Source organism: Calidris pugnax, unplaced genomic scaffold, assembly GCF_001431845.1.
Source record: "Calidris pugnax isolate Ruff unplaced genomic scaffold, ASM143184v1 scaffold273, whole genome shotgun sequence".
Classification (NCBI taxonomy): Eukaryota; Metazoa; Chordata; class Aves; order Charadriiformes; family Scolopacidae; genus Calidris; species Calidris pugnax.
In genome coordinates, this window is record NW_015094508.1 from 4,286,098 (window position 1) to 4,309,465 (window position 23,368).

The window sequence follows — 23,368 nt, forward strand, 5'->3', positions numbered from 1 at the left end:
CATTTGCACATCTGCCTGTCTTGATGCAACACTTGGCTAACAACTACAAACACTGGAAAACGCTGGATGAGTTAAAGTGCAAGAGTCTCAGGCTCCCCTCAGAAAACAACAACTGACACTAAGGCAAGAAAAACAGACCTCTTGATCTACCAGTTTCACTGTGAATCACTTACTGACTTGGCTATAAGAGGGATGGTGTTTCCTTTCCAGTGAAACTAAGACTGCATGGCAAGAAGGGGATATTTTATTCATCACTTTTAAGCTTCTCTGAATTCTGCTGAAAAATGTTTTCAAAAAGGCTACATAATCCACAGATGAAAAAGTGCTCTTTGGAAATAACATTTTGTGTACTTCTGAAACTAATTTCTAATACTGAATATGCATTGGTCAAATCTTTTAATTGATAGAACTGTACACAATAACACTTCCCACAACTGTTCCTCAGAGAGAGGGGTAATCTAGTCACCAGTAGAGTAAGAATAGGTTGACAAACACACGTAAGAACTACCCACTTATCTAACATAAATTTGCTCCAATTCTACCCACGTTCTTCAGTTCTCTGAATCAGAGTGCTAAACAGAACACTCACAGTAGAACAAGTAAACCTTGATAAATTGGATGTAGTATGAAACAAACTCTGCACTATCCAAAACAACCTTCTTACTACAGAGCCTATCTTTCAGAGCACCACCTGGTCACTCTTTTTTCCTATCCATATAAAATCTCGGTCCGAGCCAAACTCCCTTAAAATTGGTCATATAGCAGATGAAAACAAGCATGTTCTGTATAACGGGGTACCATCCACATGTTTCTCTGCCATCTTAGAAATGTTACCATGCAACATTTAATCAAATTTTACACAAAAAACATTGTGGCACTTGACCAACATCCTTTTTATACAGTGGTGTTTGTACACCAGGTCATCAATTTTATTAAACTGATCAAAATTTTACAATAAGTCCACATATTGTGCTACTTACTTCTAGGATGAACCTGTCGCTTTTTAAAAAACAAGTTTCCAGGTCATAATTTATAAAAGCATTGTAATTTGTACTGCTTTTTGCCTCCTAATAAAATGCTGGTTTGCTTTGTGATGTAAAAAGTATTTCAAAAGATGTAAATAAGTTAGAAATCAAACATAGTTCTTCATTAGTTTTAAGATACAAAATTTATGCTAAAGCTTCCAAAGCACAAATGCATATTTTTGTACATCTCATTTTAATCACACGCAGAACATGAGCTCAAGTTTTAGCCTCTTCTCAGACTATTCAGTTAATAATTACTAGCAGAGCTGCTGATTTTTAACACTGTGCACTGCAGGCTGCAGGCAAGAATATCAAAGCAGTTGCTGCAGCTGAAGAAGCAGTCCACTGCTCATTAAAAGGAAAGGTCTCCAGACGTACTCTTTACCTCCCCCCTCTGCTAATCACGATTGAACCCAGTAAAGGAAAAAGAAGATAAAAAACCAAAACAGTTTAGATTGCTGTGGAAGAGAAGTGACAATGATTGTTGTTTACTGCAGGTAGCTTACATAACGTGCCAACCTTTTTTGTATGTTTTGTACCAAGTTCTGAACAAAAAGGAAACATTCATAAAATGTATGTGCAAAGAAATGTATATAAGCTATATTTTTGTTAGAATTGTAATAGAACCTTACCTTTGTCATAGCTAAGGCAGGTTGCTGTGCATTAAAATGCTGCATTGTGTATATATGAAGAATGGTGTTTCTGGGGAAGTATGTTTATTCGTTCTTTCTTATTATCTATTTGCAACATTCTTCAATGGATTTTCAGATAAGTTCAGAGAAGCTGAACTTTGTTTTCAGACTGTAAACTGTTTGCTTTTACCATCCCTTTATTTAGAACTAGTGCTCTCGGTGGTTGTACCTTAACTATTCTGATGACTGAACGTGTACCATAGCTTGCATTAGAGAAAAGAACTTCACAAGACTCAAAGCTTTGTCATCTTAATTTAATTCATCAAATACAGCAACACTGTAAGACCACATCCATGTAAAACATTTCAGTTCATTATTTCTTTCACAATTCTGTCACAAGGAAGAAAATGTGAATGGTGGAAGGAACCTAAGAAATAAAGTTCACTGTCAGTTCTGGTTCATGAGTTAAGGCATTAATGTGGAATCAGTGTATTTCTTGCAAGATCCTGGGTTTCTTCCTGCAGTCAGAGACTTAGCAAAAAAAGTCATTTATGTGGAGATATGTCCTCTTTAAGAGCAAAAGAAGCCAGCATAGATTAATTATCATCTGCAAGCTGTGTCAGATCACCTAGTCTCTAACCTGTACGCTTGACCAACAGCTGCTTGTTTCATGCCACTGGCAGTGCACAGACAGGTAAAACAGCCACCTCAGAGCTGTAACAGCTCAAAGGGTAGGTCTGACAAAGATACTTACTCTCATGATGTGAACATATGGAATTCGATGTTACTGTGAGATGGAAACAGAAATTTAAAAGGACAAAGGTCAACATAAAATTTCTAACCTGCTTATCCTAATTTTGCTCTCTGCACTTCCCACCAGCAAGTGACAAACTCTTATTTAACAGGAGTAGGGTAGCACAGCCTTACTGTGTTCACTGTTACACTCAAAGTTCATTTGTAAAATAAAGAACTCAATTTAATACTTTCAACTCAACCATCTTTAAAGGAAGAGACCCTTGGGAGATCTATTACCAATGGAGTGTATCTGAGAACAATGCGCTTTTGATAGATAAAAATATTTATACACACATGTAGGGCTATTTAGAGCTGAATTACATCCCTGTAAAATGCACAGTGAGCTTTGTGACTAGAACTGCTCAGTTAAATAGGTCTGTTTCTCACTTAAAAGCAGTCACATAAAAATGAAATCATTCTCAGGGTATAGGACGAAGAGATAATAAAAAGATGATGTTTCTTCTTTCTAGTTTTAACTAATGACAGCACTAGCATCTAAAAAAAAAATCCCAATCCCCTAAATTTCATAAGCTTTTGCTGTAAAGTTTTAGTAACAATGTGTAAACACACACTTTATATACAACTAAACAGTTACATCTCAATTGAAAAAAGGAAAAAAGAGCCAGAGGAACTGATGTCCCAGCTTGCACTGGGGTAGCCAAAAATGCAACACTTGCTGACGAAGACAACCTGGAACAATGCAGATTGACAGGCAGAAGGGCTCATGCTTTCCTCCCACAAGTTTAATACCATAAACCAAAAGGAATGTTATCATCAGCTGTAATCCAAACGCCTTTCCTATGCTGGTCTGTAGAACAGACACTCTGAGCAAAGAACAAACAGCTCAAGATCTAACACTGACTTCCTAAATTGAAAGGAGAAGGTAATTTCACAACTTCTCCACCCATTTTGTGTTTTCGAAATATGCCATATTGAGCTCTACACTCAAATAAGATTAGTTATACAAGTTGATTAAAGCAGAGAAAAAAAATACAGCTCAAAATTTTACTGTCCCTCTGTCCTGCCTTCCAGGGAAGATTGAGGCAAGAGTCAAGAGGCAAAACTTGGCTACTGGGTGGTAGGGGGAAGGCAGGCGTCCATGGGGGTTGAGGGAAGCACATCTAAAAGGTTCCTTTGTTTCTTTGAGGAAGCTGAAGCTTCCTCCTTTTGCTTCTACTCATCAGGATCTGCTTAGCTCTTTGTTTTAATTTTAATTACTGCAGCTGCTGGATCTTAAGTCTGGAATTACAGCCCTGTTATCTCCTGTACTGAAAATAGTTCTCATCAATTCAAAGAGATGGCACTGAAAGCTGCGCAAGACTAAACTGTTGAAGTGCTAGATCTTCTGAATAGACCTGAGGACAGTGGCACTCTCTTCTACATGGCTTTAAGACCACTAAGTTTCCAAACTCCCCGCTTCTTCAGCTCTGCTCTGTTCCAACAGTGACTCACCACCCATTATCTTCTCTTCCTTCTCAACTACTTTGTATCAGTTCTGGGTTTAACTTCACTTTCTTTTCTTTTGGGTTTCTGTCACTTTGGTTTGTCATTTTTGTTTTAGTTTGGGGTTTTTCCTACTCCTGTTCAGCTTGCACACAACTGCTGCTATCTCAGACTTGATAAAAAAAAATTATGTACTTAAGAGGCTTTTTATTTTAAAACTCTAAAAATACTATTTATCCTTACAAACTTGGTGCAGATTTCTTTGCAGTCAGCTCAGCTGAGAGTTTAGTATTGATCTGGCAGAAGTGTTTTGCTGGTACTGAAACACATCAAGTGCTACTGCTCAAGAAAGTATTTTACATCCTGAAAATCCACGGTAAGGCCAGTGCTTTTTATTATATATAAATGAATTTGATGAATGCTCAGCTAAACTAATCACACTTCATGCTAGCCATGTTAACAGTGCTCTATAAACTCCAGTAGTGTAGATTAACCCACACTAAAACTGCAGCTACTGGAAGCAAGCAGTATCTATACACCTTGCTTTGCCAAAAATTTAAACCTGACAAAACATGTATTGCCAACTTTTCTTTCTTGCGCTTGCTCTTGGTGCAGCATAGTAACTTCAAATGCAAAAGTTCTGTTTGAGAACTGTTTCTTTTGGGGTTTTATGTAGATACATAAATCTGAGGCACCAGTGACCAAAGATTAGCTTCAAGAAATAAGTTACATAAAGCTGCAAGTCTGAGATACTTTATTTTGTGCATCCTTTCTGCACATAATACTGTCGAATGCCCCCAGCTGCTTTAGTTATGACCCATCTAAGGATCTTCACAAATCTGAATTTTGACATCCACCCAACATATTTTTAAAACACTAGGAAAAATATTACAAGCTATTTAATGAGTCATCATTACCATCAGTCTTTCAAGAGAACATCATTTCTACTGGAAGAGTAAGCCAAAATTAAGTTTCAACATGCAAAATACTCCTTTGAGAAGAGTATCAGCAACCAATAAAAATTACAATATAATACATGACATTAAGTGTAAACCTTACTGGTAGTCACATTCCCAGTAGCTCAGGCTTTCTTTTATACTCACATTTCATACACATCCAATTTATGCGTATGTATGTATTCTGCATTTGAGCAACTTAAAATGTGTGCTGCAAATCACCATTTTGTGCCAGTTTTTGAAACAGTGTTAAACTGCGGAGTCTAGATTCTCGTTCACCATCCTTCCACAAAATGATGAGGTGGTCAGCAGAGCACGTTGCCAGTCCCAGTTCACCAAAGTACAGGAACATCTGCAATGAAACGATTACTACTACCACAACACTCACATGAGATTGTCAGCTTGCCTAAATGTTTAGTGTACAGCTGGACTAAACAAATACATGTGTTCTGAAATGGTTCCACTTGAACACAGGTATGCAAAATTACAATGCATGCTCTCTATGTTTGATATGTCAAAAAATCCTTACATAACAACAACTCTTAAACAGCACTTCCCACTGAAAAATCTCAGTTTAGAAAAAGCAGTAAAGCTGCCTTACAGAGAGAGAAGCTAAAGTACAGAATATTGAAGAAATTTGTTCCAAGTCAGCAGTAGAAAAGTGAGTGACTTGTGCAAACTCTGATCTCCTGATTTCTTAGAGAACAGAAGCCACTCTTTTGTTCGCTTGGGTACAGTGTCCCCTTCCAACGCAACACCACAGGCTACCATCACCAGGCCTGGAAGGATCAAAGAGTAAACAACTGTGACAGACATCAGCATGTGCCTGTCACACAGAGGAAGTCAAACCAGAAAGAACTGCAACACGGGAGAAAGCACATCAGCAGTGGAGGTATTTTGTAAGAGCAATGGAGCTGACACATCTTTGACCATCACACTTCATCACTACTCAACCTTTCCATCCTCAATGGCTCCAGTCTGCCCAGAGTTTAAAAAGGGAATTGTTCATATGTAGAACGTTGCAGGAAATCACATCCACCACCATCATCTCAGTTACTCCTTGGCTGTGCAACACCCCAGCAAAGAGCCTCTCACCTTCCTTGCTGTGCCTCCCACTGAATTACACATTATGTCCTCTTTCTCAGACAGCAACTTTCCATACTGATAATAGGGCCTCTTTCAACAGTTTTCAGAAAGGAAGATGGTAGACAGGGACTGAAAGCCTTGCAGAAATCCCTGTAGCAGAAAGGCTCACCTTAGCTATTAGTGAAAAGCTTTCAGATTTTGACAGCAGCAGTTCTGAAATCCAGTCAGTCTCATGAATACTTGTGAGCAAAACTGCTCCAGGATGACACCTCTCCTCTCTACCTGCCATTTCCCTGCTCCTGCCAAGAATGTGTATATAAGTCTACTGTAAGATAATGATTTGTTACTCCAATAGGTTTGTCAAACACAAAAATGTGTGGAGGGAAAACGCCATTTAAAACAAAACCATACTCTATTAGGCAGAAAGAAGCACAGGATGGTATCTGATTTAAAATTAAAAAGACCTCCTTAATGCTCACAGCACAGAGTACTAAGAAATTCCTGACTGGGTTTTGTTTCATATAAGTTCGCAATCTAAACAAGGGCTTAAGATGAAATCTGGAACAAACAGTTCCAAGCTGTATTGTTTGCCGTCTATAAACAAGCCCAATACCCCACCAGACTATTTGTAGCACATTTGTTCATAACTGCACACACAATCCTCAGGCATCAGCGAGTGTTGGAGTTCTCATTAGAACTTTAAGTCAGTACATAGTATTGTTTTTATAAAATATACTACACAATGTGTTCCCAGCCTCCAGAGCCAGACAGTTACAGCTATTTAAGTAACATTGCCAAAATTAAACTAGTACATGAAATTCACTTTTTCTTGTTCTTACTGAAGCTGACCTACCTGCACAGCTGATGAATGACCAATCAAATCACCCACCAGCTCCAAGAAATACACAGGTGTACTCTCCTGCATCTTCTTAGCAGCCTGGTTTGCCTGCTTGTTTACCCTTCCAAATCCCCACATGTTGAAAAACCCTGGGAAAAAAAAAAATCTTTTGTTTTGGCAAAAATGAAAAACATAATTTATTCCCTCTAGCTAAAGAGAGAACTACAGGAGTGACTTAAAATCCAAAAGCATGACAGTCTGCATGGCAAAATGACAGAAGCATTATACTGTGCAGCATTTTGACATCTGGATTATTCATCTTGAGAGGGGAAGGAAACATAGCTACTTTGTTTTTTGTCCTTACTAGACATAATTTAGCAAACGTTGGCTTCCTCACCTGGATGAGACAATATACAGATTTAGCAACAAATCCAAGGACTGCCTAAATGAACTAACTGAACAGCAAAGGTAGATGTGGGATAGTGATGTTTACCTTTGCTCTGTCCTCCTAGTCAAAGAGGAGAGAAATGAGGTGCCAGTCTCTCCCTTGTGTGTCCTGCACTGAGGCATTAGAGTGCTGGCATGCTGGTAACAAGCAAGCTTCTGATGCTGAATTGCCTGTTTTTATAGTGCCCACTGGCTTTCTCCTTCAGATTTACAACTATCAGCCAAACTGCAGCGTAAAGATACCACACCACACGTTCCATTTAGATAGAAAGAAAATACACATCTGTGGCACAGCTTTCAGAAGAACTGTGTAATAATACTGAGAGAAGTAAGAAAGTTAGGTTCTGTACACAATACACTTCAGACTTTCTTCCTGACCCTCAGCCCCATCAACACACAAAACATGAAGTGTGCTAGACCATGGCCCCGGTGCTAGGGAGATGAGAGATAAACTACTACTCAGGAGATTTCTTAGAATAAAAATGGAGCATATCAATAGCAGTCCACCTGTCTCACTGTTGCATATGGTTTCTTTCAAATTTCTCCAATCATAGAAGTTACAAATTTCCAGTGTGAAACCATATACCACTTGACACAGTCAGAAGCAGAACTCTGTAGATCAGCTGTCACCAGCAATACTGAACACTCCTGAAAAAGTGTTTCTAAATCAACCCAGGCAGCAAAAAGGTATTTGCAAAAGTTACCATCAACAGGTGAACAGCCAGGTACATACATGAAGAAAATTATTCACAGTTTGAATAAAAAAAATTCCTACAAGAGTGTAACAGCTCATTAGTGTTCCCAGTCCATAACACTGATTATATTGTCCAGAACAACTGTCCAAGACCACAACTACCGGTATCCAGGGAAGCTGCTGGCCTGGTACTCAGGGAAAATGCTTCCCAAAACACTAGCAATCAGTCCTGAGGACTGCAATGCCCAGAGGTAGTATGCAAGTGAAGTTGGATGCAGCCTCAAAGCGAGTCCCAATATCATTCCAAGGTCAAGGAGGAGATGTGGAAAATACATTTCTTTTGTGCCACCTGCTCATCTGCAAGCTTCTCTTTAGCTTTTTTCACAAGGTCCTGCAACTATTTATTCTTACATGGCAGAGGATCCAACACTATTTAGCACAAGATGCAGAGGATCAAGGTTTGTCAGGAGAGTTCATAATTTTGGTTAAACCAGCTAATACAACTGTAAACTCTAAGCAACCTTTATGGCACCGAACTGCTTCAGCTGGACCTTCTAACTTCCTATATCAGATCTTGGAGGGCTTGTACACTCATGCCTTCTTCAGTTTCCCTCCCATACCTGTTAGCCGTTGGTTGAACACAAGATATTATTTCTTCTTACAAAGCCTGTAAGCCTCCGTTCCTATATGGTGAATACCAGGTTTCCCATTATTGTTTTTAAATAGTGTTTTCACCCCCCAGCTACTAGCAAACCTGTTGGAACTGGTTCAGCTGGAAGCTGCTGCTTTTCTCGGAGCTCCCAAATGCGCACACTGCCATCTTCTGAACAGGAGATCAGCTGCCTGTAAAAACAGTTGACACTTAGGGCTAGCATGGATACTTATCTGCACAAGTCACCTTGGAATGCTTCTATAAAATAGGCAGCGAGCGCCTCAGGTTCTACACAAGTTTGCTACAACTCTCAAATGCAGCAGGACATCCATATGTTCCACACAAAATAACATGCCTTTGTAGCAGGACAAAATACAACGGACTTACAAAACAGGTGGAAAAAACATACATTTTCAATCCCATTTTAAAAGCATACTACTCCATGAAACAAAAACCAGCAAGTCTAGACTGCAAACTCGCTTCAACAAACTTACTTTCATTAAGCAAAAATGTATTTTTTCTAATGGAAAAGTAAGAAAAGGAAAGATACTCCTTTTCATTACATGTTTAGAACACCACATGCATTTACAACATCAAGGCCCTAATTTTCATCTTCTGAAAAATTTTTGTTCCATTGTACAAAGAGATCTAACAACGTAACTATTAGATTACACATAGGTAGCAGATTGTCCAACTTGGCTGTCAAAATATGCTCCAGCTAAAAATTTAGCACTAATGAGCAAAGGCTGGGAGTTGTTTGGGTTTTTTTAAACATTTCAACTGCTACAAAACATTTAGTGAAAAACACTTACTGAATATGCCATAGGCCTTTGCCCTGCATAGAAGTAAAATGCCATTAAGCTATATTTTCACAATGTAGACAACAGAGCTTTATGAAGTGTGATTTTGAAAGTAGCGAAGACATTTTCTCTGAGCCTTATACATCAAGCATACTGAACTATAGTTTTTTCACGTTGAATTACAATGATGCATTTTCAAAAATCAGGTCAACAAGCTCTATCTAACAAAAACAGATCAAACCAAAGATCAAGTCCCTACCCTAGAAATTAGATGTAGCTTTGCAGAGTGTCTCTAGCCACCCTTCCAAGTTGTGCATTTCTTTACTGCATTAACAAAATGTACCATGACTCGTACCTGTTTGGAAGCTTCTCAATGTGCAGTACAGAGGAGTCGTGAGCAGTTCTCTGGCAGGCAATCACACGCTTCATTTGAAGATTATATACGTATATGCCTTTCCCAACAGCAGCAAACACACACTGGAAAGAAAATTCAATGGAACAACTTACAGAAACAGATACTGAAAGATCACCCTGCATGTAATGGATTTCCAGCAGTACTACGACATCATCTAGCTCGTTTCTGTCCTTGTGTTACTGCTTTATCCCAAATGTACAGAATCAACAAGTTCTAGAAAAAATATGGATTTCTTGGAAGAAATGAGAGATATCCTCCTGCATTCTAAGAAGTTTTATTTATGAATTTTCATCCTGTACCTTACAATCTAAGTGGACACCAAAGATACCAATAGATCAACACATTATTGCAATTAAACTTTTATATTCTTACACCAAAATAATGCTCTCTGTTTTGACAATCTCTTGTTTTATCATGAAAGACTGAGAATACAGAAAGCTGTTTTGCATTTCTACCATTGTTTTTAAATTTAACTGAAGTTGCACAGAAGTCTTTCTCAAGCATTTGGGCTTTACTGAATGCAGAAAAGGAACTCAGTCCCAGAGTGGTATTACACAATAGCGTGTAAAAAGGTCTGGAACCATTTTGCATTCAATGCTCTTTTTCAGAAAAGTGCAGGGATTCCACACCTCATAACCATCACATCCCTAACAATCCACAAAGAGTTTACAGATCATTAGATCTGGATCCTCTTATGACTTGAAATGATTTTAGAGAGGACAAATGTACAATCATGTGTACATACACATGATAAATATTTGATACCTGAGAAGTGCAAAATGCCTCCATTCAGTACCCATACCTTGTTTAGGTAATGGTATACTGGATCTTTTCCCTGAATGGCTTCCATCTACAAAGCCCAAATATTAATGCCTCATATGCAGTTCACACTATACACTTGTCAACATTTTGTAAAACTGGTAACCCAATGTGTTTGACTAAGATTTCCTACATATATTCAACAGTGCTTGGACGCTGTACAAAACTCTTTGTCCAGGTGTTTGTTGGATTTTGTCTTGGTTTTGTTTTCTTATGCAAATCTGTGCTGGGAGCTCCAACAGCTCTGAAGCTAAACTCAGATTTCTGGGAGCACTCTACCAAATCAAGTTTAAAAAACTAAGCACATTATTATTTTCCTAATTTTGTGTGAGATTCAATTCAATGGCCTTTCATATCACGGAATCACAGAATTGTCAGAGTTGGTAGGGACCTCTAGAGATCATCTAGTCCTATCACTTTCATTCCTGTATCTTAGCGTCTTCTTCCTTACAGTCTTCCACCTTGAGACAGGCTCCTGAGTTTCATACAGTCTTACAGCTTTGCAGAAGATGCTCTTTACAGATCACACCCTTTTCTTTTTTTCTCTCTCTCCACAAGCCCCAGCAAAATCCTGGTCATCTCAAATCCCAAGAAAATAACAGATGACGAGGCGTAAGTTGCGTACCTATCTTAACAAGCAAGTTACACACATGTATCAGGAAAACAGACGCACTCCTTAACACTGTTTCCTGGTATTGTCAAACCTTAACATTCCCATTTTTTTCTGAATCATATTTTGCCTGCAAGCTCCGTATCAAACTAGACGAGTGCATCTCTAACTACCTACCTAACTAGCAAGCCTGCTGAAAAAGTTCCTAACAGAGAAAACACCAATTTAATTTTTTTTTTTTTTGACAGGAAGAAGAGCATTCTGCTTTTACATAGCATGTAACAAATTCATTGTAGGAATACCATTATTCACCATTTTCTAAGTAGGAACTTTACAATACAGACAGCTCTGCCCTAAAACGACATTCTATTTCAGGACATAACACTAGAACGACCTTTCTTCCCACCATTCAGAAGTCTCATAATAAATAAAATTCTGCAGCAATTTGTTTAGTTCAGTTCCATGAAGGGAAGAAAGTCCTCAAGAGCCTTAAGATTCAACATTCAATGTTTTAACTATTTCTGAACTTCCAAAATTCTCTTCCCCTCCCTCAAAACACTTATTGTGTAGCTTTCAAACAGGAAATCAAAATGCTTTGAAGCCAAATTATAGAACTTTCCTAAACAGGACTGTCTCTTTGCTCCTTCTAGAGCTAAGCACCCACAAGAAAATCACTGGAAATCCTACCTTTAGAGACAACTATATTTCTTTTCCCCCCTACCCTTACACAGCAATGTTTCTCTCTCCAGGAATGCTCTTTTTATAAACAAATGCATCAGATGACTACTTGGCCTTCAGCCTAGATTCAGGCTTTAGGTCTGCTTTTATTTTGGTATAGCTCATATCTCTGAAACCATTTCCAGGAATCCCTTTCTTAATCGTTCCCCAGCAAGGGGCCTACAGAACCCAAAACAGAATCCCACTCTACTCAAACTATGAAACATCTTTTCTTTTGCCGCTAACAGTTGGTAACAATCTGCAGAAGTAAATAACAACCTGAAGGTTTTTAGTGTTTCCTGAACAATAATTTGGTTCTGCCTGAGTATTCCGACCAAGAACTCCTGTATTATCTTCAAAGTACCATTAGAGCACACTGGATTTTGGACCCATATTTGTGCTCTTCACCATGGAGTATAGCCCATCTGAACAGAAGGAGCAATATTTATTTAGTACTAATCATAGATATATGCCTATTCTTTAATTCACTTCATAGTACCCTCAGCTATAACTGTTCAAGAGGTGCATTATTGTGGAAATTGCATTTCCAGAACCATGGAATATGAAGATATATGCCATCCAAACACAGATCTCCCATTAGTGGTACTGTAAACAACTAACAAATCTTTTCAGTCAAAAAGAAATGCCGTTACGACAGTTCATTATGTTAGTTCCCATAGCAACAACATATTATAACCTTCAGTTAGTTCAATGACCAAAATTTTATATAAACGCCGTTGACTGTACAAAAATAGTTGTGCACATTTTAAAGAAGCCTCTCATATTAAAGCAAGCAAACTGAAAACACAAAACGCTTGGCCTTTTGTGGTGAGGTCATGCTAGCTCACTTGAAGTAGTTTACTCTTTTTGAAGCTTTTTACCTCCTCATCAGACGTCAAGTGTTGAACTGAAGTTTCATTTGGGCTTTGGGATAACTTTATTTCCGGCTGTACATCTGGATGAACAGAGGAGTCCCAGAAGTTGCACTCAGAGGCCTGCTTTGTCCAGTCAAGTGCATCCCAAACTATTAACTCACCCACATGAGAACCAGTCACAAAAGTCAAGTCTACAGGGGGGAAAAAAAACCACACATAGAAATCACAATACAAAAAAAAAAATATTTCACACTGATTTACAACCCTAGAAAATTAAGAGCCCATTTTTGAGTGAAGCTATGTAGAATGTGCACTAGATAACTGACTAGACAAAAACCTCTCACTTTTGAGTAAATACTTGTTTTGATTACCTAGTATAGGTCAGATGAGCCAAAGGTGATGAGCTGTCTCCTGTAAAATTGAAACTAGGAAGAACATCCATATGCTGCAGCGCACAGTACAGTATAGCAAGGGCAAGGAACATCACCAGGAGTATGTACAAATATTTGAAGTTCACTTGTTGCCCACATACAAAACCCTTCTATTCCTTGGACAAGTAGCTGTATCAGCACACCTCAGACACAGTGAAGTATGTCTTTGACATGAACAGAAATACTAATCACAAATTAAATGGGTGAGTTAATGGTAAGATTCAAGTAGCTGGTCATGAATTTATTAATCACACATGGAAACTTCAATAATATTTCAAGCAGGTAGCATATTGTATTTTAAAGCCAAATATTGCTGCCCTTCACAATCAAAAAGGAGAAAACAATGGCAACAGGAAACCCCAGAAACAAGTACCACAGAATCCAATTATTCTTCTTTCCGGCTTCTTGTTACCTCTGTACCACAGCCCCTTTGTGCCAACCAGGCTGACACAAATACACCCCATATGCACTCTCTATCACACCAGAAATAACTTGTCCTGGGCTCAGGAGGTGCTCTATTAAAAAAAAACAGGGAAGAACATAGTGCAAGAGCTTGGTACCTGCAGCAGAGCAGACAGTAGTTCAGGTAATAGCTTAGTATTGCCCTGATGAGCAGCAGAGATGGCATCATCCTCCAGAGCCTCTAAACAATGGCTCTATATGCAGGCACACATCCGCATACCCAGAACTTCTGGTTACATTGGGACTACAGCTGCAAAGGATGTGGCATTGCATTTTTCATTTTAAGAATCATAAGGAACACGAAAAAACCAGCATTTTAAACTTTCCCAACAGGAAGACGCAGAGCTCCATTCTCATCAATGACATTGGCTCTTTTGTGCCTTTTCTACATTGTAACCTGCCTGGTTTCATTTCAGTGTTAACCCATAAATAAAGCCATTATTTCACTAACTTTGCAGCTACACAGGAAAGTATATCAAATTATGAAGTTTCACTAAAGTTCAGTTTGGTCCCAATAAAAATGCCACAGTTAAAATATTCTGCTGGTAACTAACAAAACTTGTAACATTATAAAACAAACTCTTACCATTCACACTGACTAATGACAAAATGTTATCCTGATGGTCAACAAGGCGTTTCACTTCAAGGACATTCCAACCTTCAGACCCATTATTAGAAGCAACCAGCCTAAAAATTACTTCAAAGAAAGAGAAAGAAATTGTCTAAATAAGCTTTATCATTCAGAATAAAATGTAGCTATGCTTAAATAAAACATCATTTTCAGATGTTCAAAACATATTATAAACGAGACAATTATAAATGGGTACAAAATGTGCAAAGCCACCTATGACCACTCAGAGCACCCCAAAAAAATGGGAATAAATCATTCCAGTGCTATTATTATGACCTCTTACTACAGCAACTATAGGATAAAATATTTCAGCATATACTAACTCTGAAATTCAGAGAATCATTACACATCAGAAGTTACAGAAAGCAGAAGTGAAAAGTATTAGACGTCTTTATTGAGAAGTAAACTAAAAGTGAAACATCTTTCTTAAGGTCTAATCTGACTGAAAACTATTACCACAAAGCATACAATATTATCTGCTAAGGCAAGCAATATCGCCAGGAATTAAAACCTAATTTTAACCAGTCTTGGAATTTCTTCCAAGGGACTCTTTGTCAGGAAGTGTAGCAAAAGTACAAGGGGCAACGGTTTTAAATTGGAAGAGGGGAGATTTAGATTAGATACTAGAAATAAATTCTTTACAGTGAGGGTGGTGAGACACTGGAACAGGTTGTCCGAGGAAGTCGTGAATGCCCCATCCCTGGAAGTGTTCAAGGCCAGGCTGGATGGGGCTTTGGGCAACCTGGTCTAGTGGGAGGTGTCCCTGCCCATGGCAGGGGGGTTGGAACTAGATGATCTTTAAGGTCCCTTCCAACCCAAACCATTCTATGATTCTTCTATGATATCTCAAGGGCACTACAAAAGAACTGTGGGAAATTAAGATGGAAGCTTACATTGTATATCAATGTCTAAACACAAGACTATTTATCATTTCCTCCTGATTCTTTGTACAGAATATCAGATTGGTACTTTTCTGCTAAGTGTTTAATCATATTGAACAAAATTTGTTGTTTTGCTGATTCAGTGTTCTACTTTTTCCCCTGGATTTTTCTTACATATTTTGAGGGGTCTAGAAAACAAGTTGTAAGAAGAGAGGCTGAGGGAACCGGGCATGTTTAGTTTGGAGAAGAGGAGGTTGAGGGGGAACATCATTGCCCTCTACAACTACCTGAAAGGAGGTTGTAGAGAGGTGGGTGTTGGCCTCTCCTCCCACGGGAATAATGAACGGACCAAAGGAAATGGTCTGAAGTTGGTGGCAGGGGAGGTTTAGATTAGATATTAGAAAGAATTACTTTACAGACAGAGCAGTCAGGAACTGGAACAGCCTGCCCAGGGAGGCGGTGGAGTCACCATCCCTGGAGGGATTTAAGAAATGTGTAGACATGGCTCTTCAGGGCATGCTCTAGTGCCCAAGAGTATTGGTTTGTGGGTGGGTATGATGTGGTGGGGTGTTGTGTGTGGTGTTGGTTTTTTGGTTTGGCGGTTTTTTGTGTGGTGTTGGTTTTTTGGTTTGGGGGTTTTTTGTTTGTTTTTTTTTTGTCATTGGACTCGATGATCTCAGAGGTCCCTTCCAACCATGATGATTCTGTGATTCTGTGAAATTTCAATAATTTTATACAACACTCTTATTTAAAAGACTCTACACAGATAGCTAGCTGAAGATTTAGTTTGCATACATAAAAAACCTGGTCTCCAAGTGAGCAACAGAAATCATCACATTATCTCATTTTAGCTTTGGACAGTAAAATGAGATCAGCAATATCTAATATTACTGATCTTGTGATAAGGAGTCTGTAGAGAAGCCCAGTATCTGATGGTTCAGATAACAAATTCCAGACCTTCTTCAGAAGGACAAATGTAGATTGCCATAATCAGAGTCGGATAGGTGGCAATAACAGTAATAACAATAAAAAAGAATATGGAAAAGTTTTGTAATGCAGATCTCAACAAAATTACTGAATGAGTATTGTCTGCCTCTTTGTCAAATCAGGGGAAAAGGAAGAAAGTTGCCAATCACACCCTAATGCCGTTTACTTTTCCTATACAATTCCAGCAGTGTGCATTTTACATAACCCTGAGAAGCAAAAGGAACGTGAACATTTAACAGAAATGCAACATACTCACTTAACTCTTTGCCAACAGCTGCTGCAACACAATTTTTAGGCAATTCAAGCAAAGCACTGATACCTTTGAAAAAATACAGGAGATAAAGGATAAAAAGATATTCACTGGCCACAATAAAACACAGCAAACTGTTTATTTCTCATTAATGAAGTTCTCCATAATCTTCCTTCCTCTTTTAAGTTCTTATCAAAATAAAAGCATATTGCCTGAAGTGAAAGTTAAACAGCATTGGACATGAACAGATAACTTCAGATAGAGGTAGAGTCAGGAGCTTTGGTCCTGATTTCAATGGAATTACAAACATCAAACTTGAGGTGAAGCTGAGAATCAATAACCTTTTTATTCTAAAAACAGCTAAGACTTTTATGTCCTAATGCTGGACAATACTAAGGACACTGCGGTAATTATTGAGACTCTAAACATATACAGTACCAAAGTTATTAGATACTGATACTACCACAGTAGGGATGATACTAAAATATTATGCAGAGCCAGTTGAAGAAGAATACGACACAAGATAAAATGTCCAGCTTGCTGCTACTCTGCCTTCATCCTACGTGGAATTTCCCCAGTCTGTGCAGCCACACTATTAAAGGAAAATTCCCCAAGGAATAAGCAATCTGTCTCTTTCTCCCCAAAAAGGAAGCAAGAGATTAGGCAGGAAGAGAGGGTCCCTGCTGCACATCCCATTGACCCCTTTTACGGAAGTTTCAATAGTTCCTCACACTAAGTACTACAGTACCACTTCCAACTGGTATGTAGCATGATATTTCATATTGAAGCGAAAGAAATATTAATACCCTCAAAGATTTAGAAGGCTTTGCCTACCACTACTCCATTCTATGACAAAAAAAAGGAAAATAGCAGTTCCAATTCTGAATTTGATTCACAGCTTTGTAGGTATCTTTGTAAAGTATGGCAACAACGTGCAACAATTTTCTTTGCATGGACTGATAATATTTAAGCTTATTAATAGAAAAGCATGATTGACATTGCAATCTGATTACTTTTACTATATTTCTATCAAAGCCTGCATTTTCTACACCAAGAGGACTGATTCTTAATAATAAAGTCTTTACTGCTCTACTACTACAAAGCTTTACTTAGAAATAATATAAGCCCCACTCATTCATAGAGAAAGCCAGCCAAAGGATCTGGTCCACATGCAAACATGTGAAAATCAGCATCTGAGGTCTAACCCTGTAAGTCCAAGATAATGTACAGTTACTGAGATTTGACATATTCTAAAATTCACACAGCACAGGAGATTAAAAGCAGTCTTTAATTCTGAAACGATTAAGTCTGACATTTAAAAAAATAGAGAGTGACTCTAATACATAATGTTGTCATTAGAATTAAAGAGAATTTGCCAAGTTGGTTTTGCATCATTATACGGATCCATTTTACTTGCACTTTAACAGCTATAATGAGTCATTTACATTTTTACCTGCATCAGTAAGATGACTGGTCTTACACAAGAGATCTAATTTTCGGTTCCAAACACATAGATCACTCCCTCCAGACAACCATACATCCAGTCTTTGCAGAACTGTCAAACACTGCAGAACAAAAATCAGATATATGTCCCCTGCAAAAGTTCTACAGGGAATTTCTCAGTGAAATGATCATGAGCTTTAGCTAGATAAAGCTGTAAGTACTATAAAATACAGTATTAGGGTGTCACATTCCTAAGAAACACAAATTTAATTACATACGTTACATTTTCCTATCAACAATGCAAAAACTGATTTTTCATCAATATTTTTTTCTCCTAGTAACATTCAAGAACTAGTTTGACTATAGTTTGCCTTTTCAACATAGTTAACAAAAGGAAGCCATAAAATGACTTATGTTCTACATCCTTTCAAAAGAAAATTGAGGTATTGAGTTCAAAAAATAAAATAAGAATGGTGTCCAATTCTCAGCCACTCATTATGTACCTGTTATTAAAGCAAACACTGCTGTTCATTTTAACACACCTGCCCATATGACCCATGAGCCATACATAATAGATTCTTCTATACAACAAAACAGGCACACATGGGGTTTCCTCAGCTTACCTTTACAGTAGAATGGAAACATGACACTTTCTGAACCTGCCTGCCACTAGTGCAGTCCCAAACCTGACTTTATTCATTAAGGAAACTGAGAGGTTTTTACACATAAAATTTGTAACTCCTGTATTTGTAACCAAATGACAGATTGGGAAACAGGTATGCAGAGACTCAGTCTTCTAAACCCTGATTCTTTTTTTAATATTTGGCCAAAATGACATCTTAATAAAGGTCTGCTGTGCATACATTTTTGTAGCAATGATTGCATCTACTTATGAGCAATAACTAGTAAAATCCTAGTGTAATCCAATTATCAGCCAATAAATTTAAACACCCTGCAGACTGTCTTAATGCTACCTTTAAAAGTAAAAGCCAACAAAAAGCCCGTAGAAATTTTAATCCTCTCTGGATCTAAGGATACAATAACTGTTCTGTCAGCTGATGCTGTTAAAATCAAATGTTTTTTTTCTTGAGAATCATCTGATGAAGAAAACGGTGCTATGGCTGTAATTTTGTGTGTGTGTCCATGAAGTTCAAAAAGTTTTTCTCCAGTCTGAAAAACAAAAACATTGAAAACTAAATGTAAAATTTGGAAGATGCCTACTGTAGCATATGACATAGGTACCAAATGACTTTTGAAGGCAAGAATTGAAGGCAAGAATTTCTAAAAATTCAAAATCCAAGTTCTAAAGTAATTTATGGATTTACTTCTTACTACCTTCAATACCGTTGAAGATCTTAACTAGAATTAAACAACATATTAAGTATAAGTGTAAAGGAGTAGCATATAATAAAAATTACTCTAAGGGTGAAAAAAACCCCAATCTCTAAAAGCCCTTAAGAACTAAAGTTTCCTTAAACTCATTTCATTTTAATGCAAACACTGGTCATTCACCCTTTTTAATGGATACAAGATTAATTCAGATTTGTTGACAAACTCCCTCTTGAAAATGTTTTTTGATTTTTTAATGATTAGAAAAACTTGACCCGTATTTTTAGCAAACACAGTACTGCCAATTGCCTGACAGCATTATTTAGTATGTACATTATCTATAGCTTCAAGATGGCGTTTAGATAACTGCAGTTACACCTGCAAAACCCTACAAAAACACATGCAGAAGCATACTGGCATTTTCAACTTGCAATTAAAATACCGGGCAGTTATAACTGTACACTTATTTACAATTGTGGGCTAAGTTTTTTAATTAAAATTACAAAAGATCTGCTTTAGCAAAAACGTAATAAAAATTCTACATGAGCAGAAAATGGAACTCAGCTCCTAAGCTGGATATCTAAATGAGTTTTACATTCAAACTGCTCAGAACCCTGAATATATATAGTCACAGACATGGTTTTGAATACTCAAAACCAATTTCCTTTTCCAAATTGCAGAATTATAATATGCTTTCAACAACAGCAAAGCACTATCTGAAACCGCTCAAAAGAAAAAGCTTCAAGTTCCCCCTTCTATATTTTAAAATTACATCATCGAAAATGTCACACAAGTTTTGCAGGATTCCAGTCTGAGTTTACAGTCTGAGATTTCTTTCTTCCTTAATTTGAATGTTTGATATTCACAGTTTAGACAGCACAATACACCTCCCTTTTAGACTTCCCATTGAGCAATCTAACTTGTATACTAGCCCTCCTTAACACAGGTCTAATGCTTATCCCTTCTCTATAATTTTGTCAATGATATGGAGACATATAGCAGAAGAGCAGAACAGTGGGTATTACCCACTGATATTACAGAGCACTATTTCCGTGATAAATCTAATGCCTTAGTACAGTTTTCAAAAGTTACAAGAAGATTTTTATCACAACAAACAATTAAAGCCTTGTTTCTGCACTGCATGAAATGCTTAACTTCTGCTTTGGTGTCTTTCCAATACAGTTTTGTGTTAGCTCTCCATTTAGTCTAATCAGTTATACTACAAATAGACATGGCTAATAAAGCCACTGCAATGTACCTAAAACTTAAGTATACATTTAAATGTTGGCAGCATTGGGACCTTTTTACATATTTGTTATTAGTCAACATCTCAGTGTTTATAGCAAACACTGAACATATTTTAAAACAAGAATTAAAGCCACGAGTTCATACACGCTTCTGCTTCCCACACCATTATTTCATCTCAAATCTCCCTAAAATCACTGTCTTTCCAAAACATTCTCATTTAAAAACTGTTGTTCTCTTGGGTTCACACATTCTACCTTTCTAGCTCTCCTCCGTACACTGAGATTTGACACTTTTACATTTTTAAACAGCAGTTCTGCAGCAATTCTTATTCTGCTTTCTCACTACTAGACATTTCTAACTCCTCTCAGCAACTTCTACCCTCTCCAGAGCACACAAGCTACCCCCCGCAAAAAAAAAGCTAACCTGAGCATTCCACAGAAATATGATTCCATCATCTCCTGCAGATGCAAACCTGGGGGAAAGAAAAAAAAAAAAAAGAAAAAAACCACAAAACACAGTGAAAACTTCAATAAACCATAATGTAATGGAAAAACAGTAAACTGTTATGTAAGAAAAATATTTATAAGATATACCAGACTCTGGCTTTAAAAAATAAATATTAGTAAATCCCCATTACAGTTTATAAACTCAAGTCAGTACATTCAAGTAGGTGTTTATCAACACATACATGATATAAGAACATGGTTTAAAGAATTCCAATGCAACTTATTATAAATAGAATCTCACATTACAGAACCAATTCTCTTGTTTAAAAATATCAGATCTTACACACCAAGAAAAAGCAAACTCTAAACATCAAATAGTATTAGTAGAGCCAACTGCCTGCATGACATTTAACAAGTTACAAACCGCTCATCTAAATTTGGCCCAATAGTAGAGGAGGCCGGTATTTATGATACTTTAAACTGTGGCTAAAAAGAACTCCCAAAGGGAGTGCATTTAATGTGCTAAATTTTGCTTCTGCTAAAAACTCAAATGGAAGGCATAGCATATAAAGAAAAAACAGGTTCATAACAGCATGTTAATCTCACATTAACAAAGCCTGACATAAATTCAATCTTTTTCCCTAGGCTAGAGTGAATATCTAACCATCTGCCTACACTTGCACTTTATGAGGACCACAGCTTTAATGTAGCTGAAACATACATCCCAGCTACCCCAGTAAAGACATACTATGAGTTACGAAAGCCTGGAACAGAAGCAAGACCTTCCATGGAACACCTTCCACTTGTCTACTTCTACTTTTTTTTTGTTTTAAGCCTTTACCAAGGGGTAAACAGTTAATATTTAGAGAACTAAGATTCGTACTATGTACAACAAAGTCATGAAGAAGAGAGGTTGTATCACGTCTGAATTTTTTTCTGTTACCAGCTGTGAATAGCTTCATTAACTTTAACGTGTCCTTTCTTTTAGACTCTGCAATTATGTTTGTGAAGCTAACAGGGTAAGTTTTCAGGCATAAAGCCATAGGGTCTTCCCCCACTCTTTCTTTCACATATGCTCCTGTTTTATTCTATTACAGTAAATATAAGCTGTACCCTCTTAATATCTTTCACTATTTTATATCCAATCAGGCCTCTTCTTTAGCAAGATTAGAGCAAAAAGCAGTCTTCTGTGCACAGGTCTGATAAAATTAATTTCTTATCTTTAGTTGCCTCTTAGCTCTATTATACCTTGTTTTGTACAACATCAAGAACCTAAAATAGCAAGACTCTCACAATTCAGCAATAACCCTTTAAATTTCAATTTCTTTCTTGTGTAATACTGGAGCTCTGTGCCACTTGAATAAAATTCTGGGAAGAAAACTGGTGTTTGAAAGAAGGCATGACTGTAATTTCATCAACGTAGAAGTTCAATACAGTGCTGTTTAGTGTATTTTTCTCCTCATCTTTAACCAGGATTTCTGTTTAAATAAAAAGGTATATTGTAGAGTCAGTTATCCTACGGTTACATTCTGTTTACCAAGGTGGAGATTCATGGGTCACCTGATTCTTTTCCAGTCATGATCACCATCAACTATAACCTTGTCTGTTTCCTGGAGGAGCAAGGAATGGTCAAATGAGCAACAAAAAAAGCTATTCTTAAAATGTGTTATGAACTCTGTTTAGTTTAATGTGTCAAATGCTAGAGTATTACATGCAATTTTATCTCAGTCCATTTTTTGGAAGACTCTTGCCGAAGCTTAGCCTTCCTTAGTGATCTTCCAATCAATATGACCCTTACTTCATGTTCAAAAAGTACATGAGAGAAGAAGAAAAAAACCAGCTTTCTGTTACATTTATACAGGATTTATTTAGTATCTTCAAAAACCAATCTGAGAAAATTTTCCACTCACTGGTTTTAGCTGAGCCACTGAGAAAACAAGAAAATCCTTCTGCAAAATTCTCAATAAGATGATATTATCTAAAGACCTGAAGCGTGAAACTTGGGTTACAATAGTTGACAAAAAGCACACAATGGAATAGCTGCAGAAACTAAATAAAAACATTTCAGAAGCTGAGTAACAATACTAATTTTACAGAAAAGAATCAAATGAAAAATATTATCAGCTGTTTAACAATCCAGAAACCACCAGTGAAGCGACTCTATTATAAACTCCTCAAATTCTCTGAATATTAACCAACTATATAGCTTACTCCTTATCCATATGCTATTTTATAACCTATCTTCAATGCAACTTTAGTTTTACACTGATTATAATTAGTTTAGCTTCAATAACTTACCTGCTACCACACAATGAAGCCCAAAATGGTAAAAGATTTCTTTGCATCAGACAGTGCATGCAATCTAAGAATACTCTGGTATTTCTATAAAGACCAATTACATGTACTGAGCATGTGGTTTGGAAAAAACATACTTTGAGGAAAGGTTATTTTAATAA

General features: G+C 37.3%; 2 protein-coding genes across 2 annotated transcripts in view; one reads left to right on the forward strand and one right to left on the reverse strand.

Annotated features, from left to right (window-relative positions):
- The window catches only part of PDE8B (phosphodiesterase 8B), a 78,010-nt gene extending 75,880 nt beyond the window's left edge, over positions 1 to 2,130 (forward strand). Inside the window, exon 22 of the mRNA XM_014964956.1 lies at positions 1 to 2,130. Within this exon, the coding sequence (XP_014820442.1) occupies positions 1 to 116 (116 nt within the window). The 3' untranslated portion in view covers positions 117 to 2,130.
- WDR41 (WD repeat domain 41) overlaps positions 1,958 to 23,368 on the reverse strand; it is a 26,956-nt gene continuing 5,545 nt past the window's right edge. The window contains exons 3-13 of the mRNA XM_014964957.1: positions 20,890 to 20,938; positions 18,928 to 19,059; positions 18,513 to 18,575; positions 17,900 to 18,011; positions 16,453 to 16,515; positions 14,284 to 14,394; positions 12,811 to 12,995; positions 9,724 to 9,845; positions 8,671 to 8,759; positions 6,791 to 6,924; positions 1,958 to 5,203 (exon numbers count right to left, since the gene is read on the reverse strand). Of these exons, the coding sequence (XP_014820443.1) occupies positions 5,051 to 5,203; positions 6,791 to 6,924; positions 8,671 to 8,759; positions 9,724 to 9,845; positions 12,811 to 12,995; positions 14,284 to 14,394; positions 16,453 to 16,515; positions 17,900 to 18,011; positions 18,513 to 18,575; positions 18,928 to 19,059; positions 20,890 to 20,938 (1,213 nt within the window). The 3' untranslated portion in view covers positions 1,958 to 5,050. The remainder of the gene's footprint in view (positions 5,204 to 6,790; positions 6,925 to 8,670; positions 8,760 to 9,723; positions 9,846 to 12,810; positions 12,996 to 14,283; positions 14,395 to 16,452; positions 16,516 to 17,899; positions 18,012 to 18,512; positions 18,576 to 18,927; positions 19,060 to 20,889; positions 20,939 to 23,368) is intronic.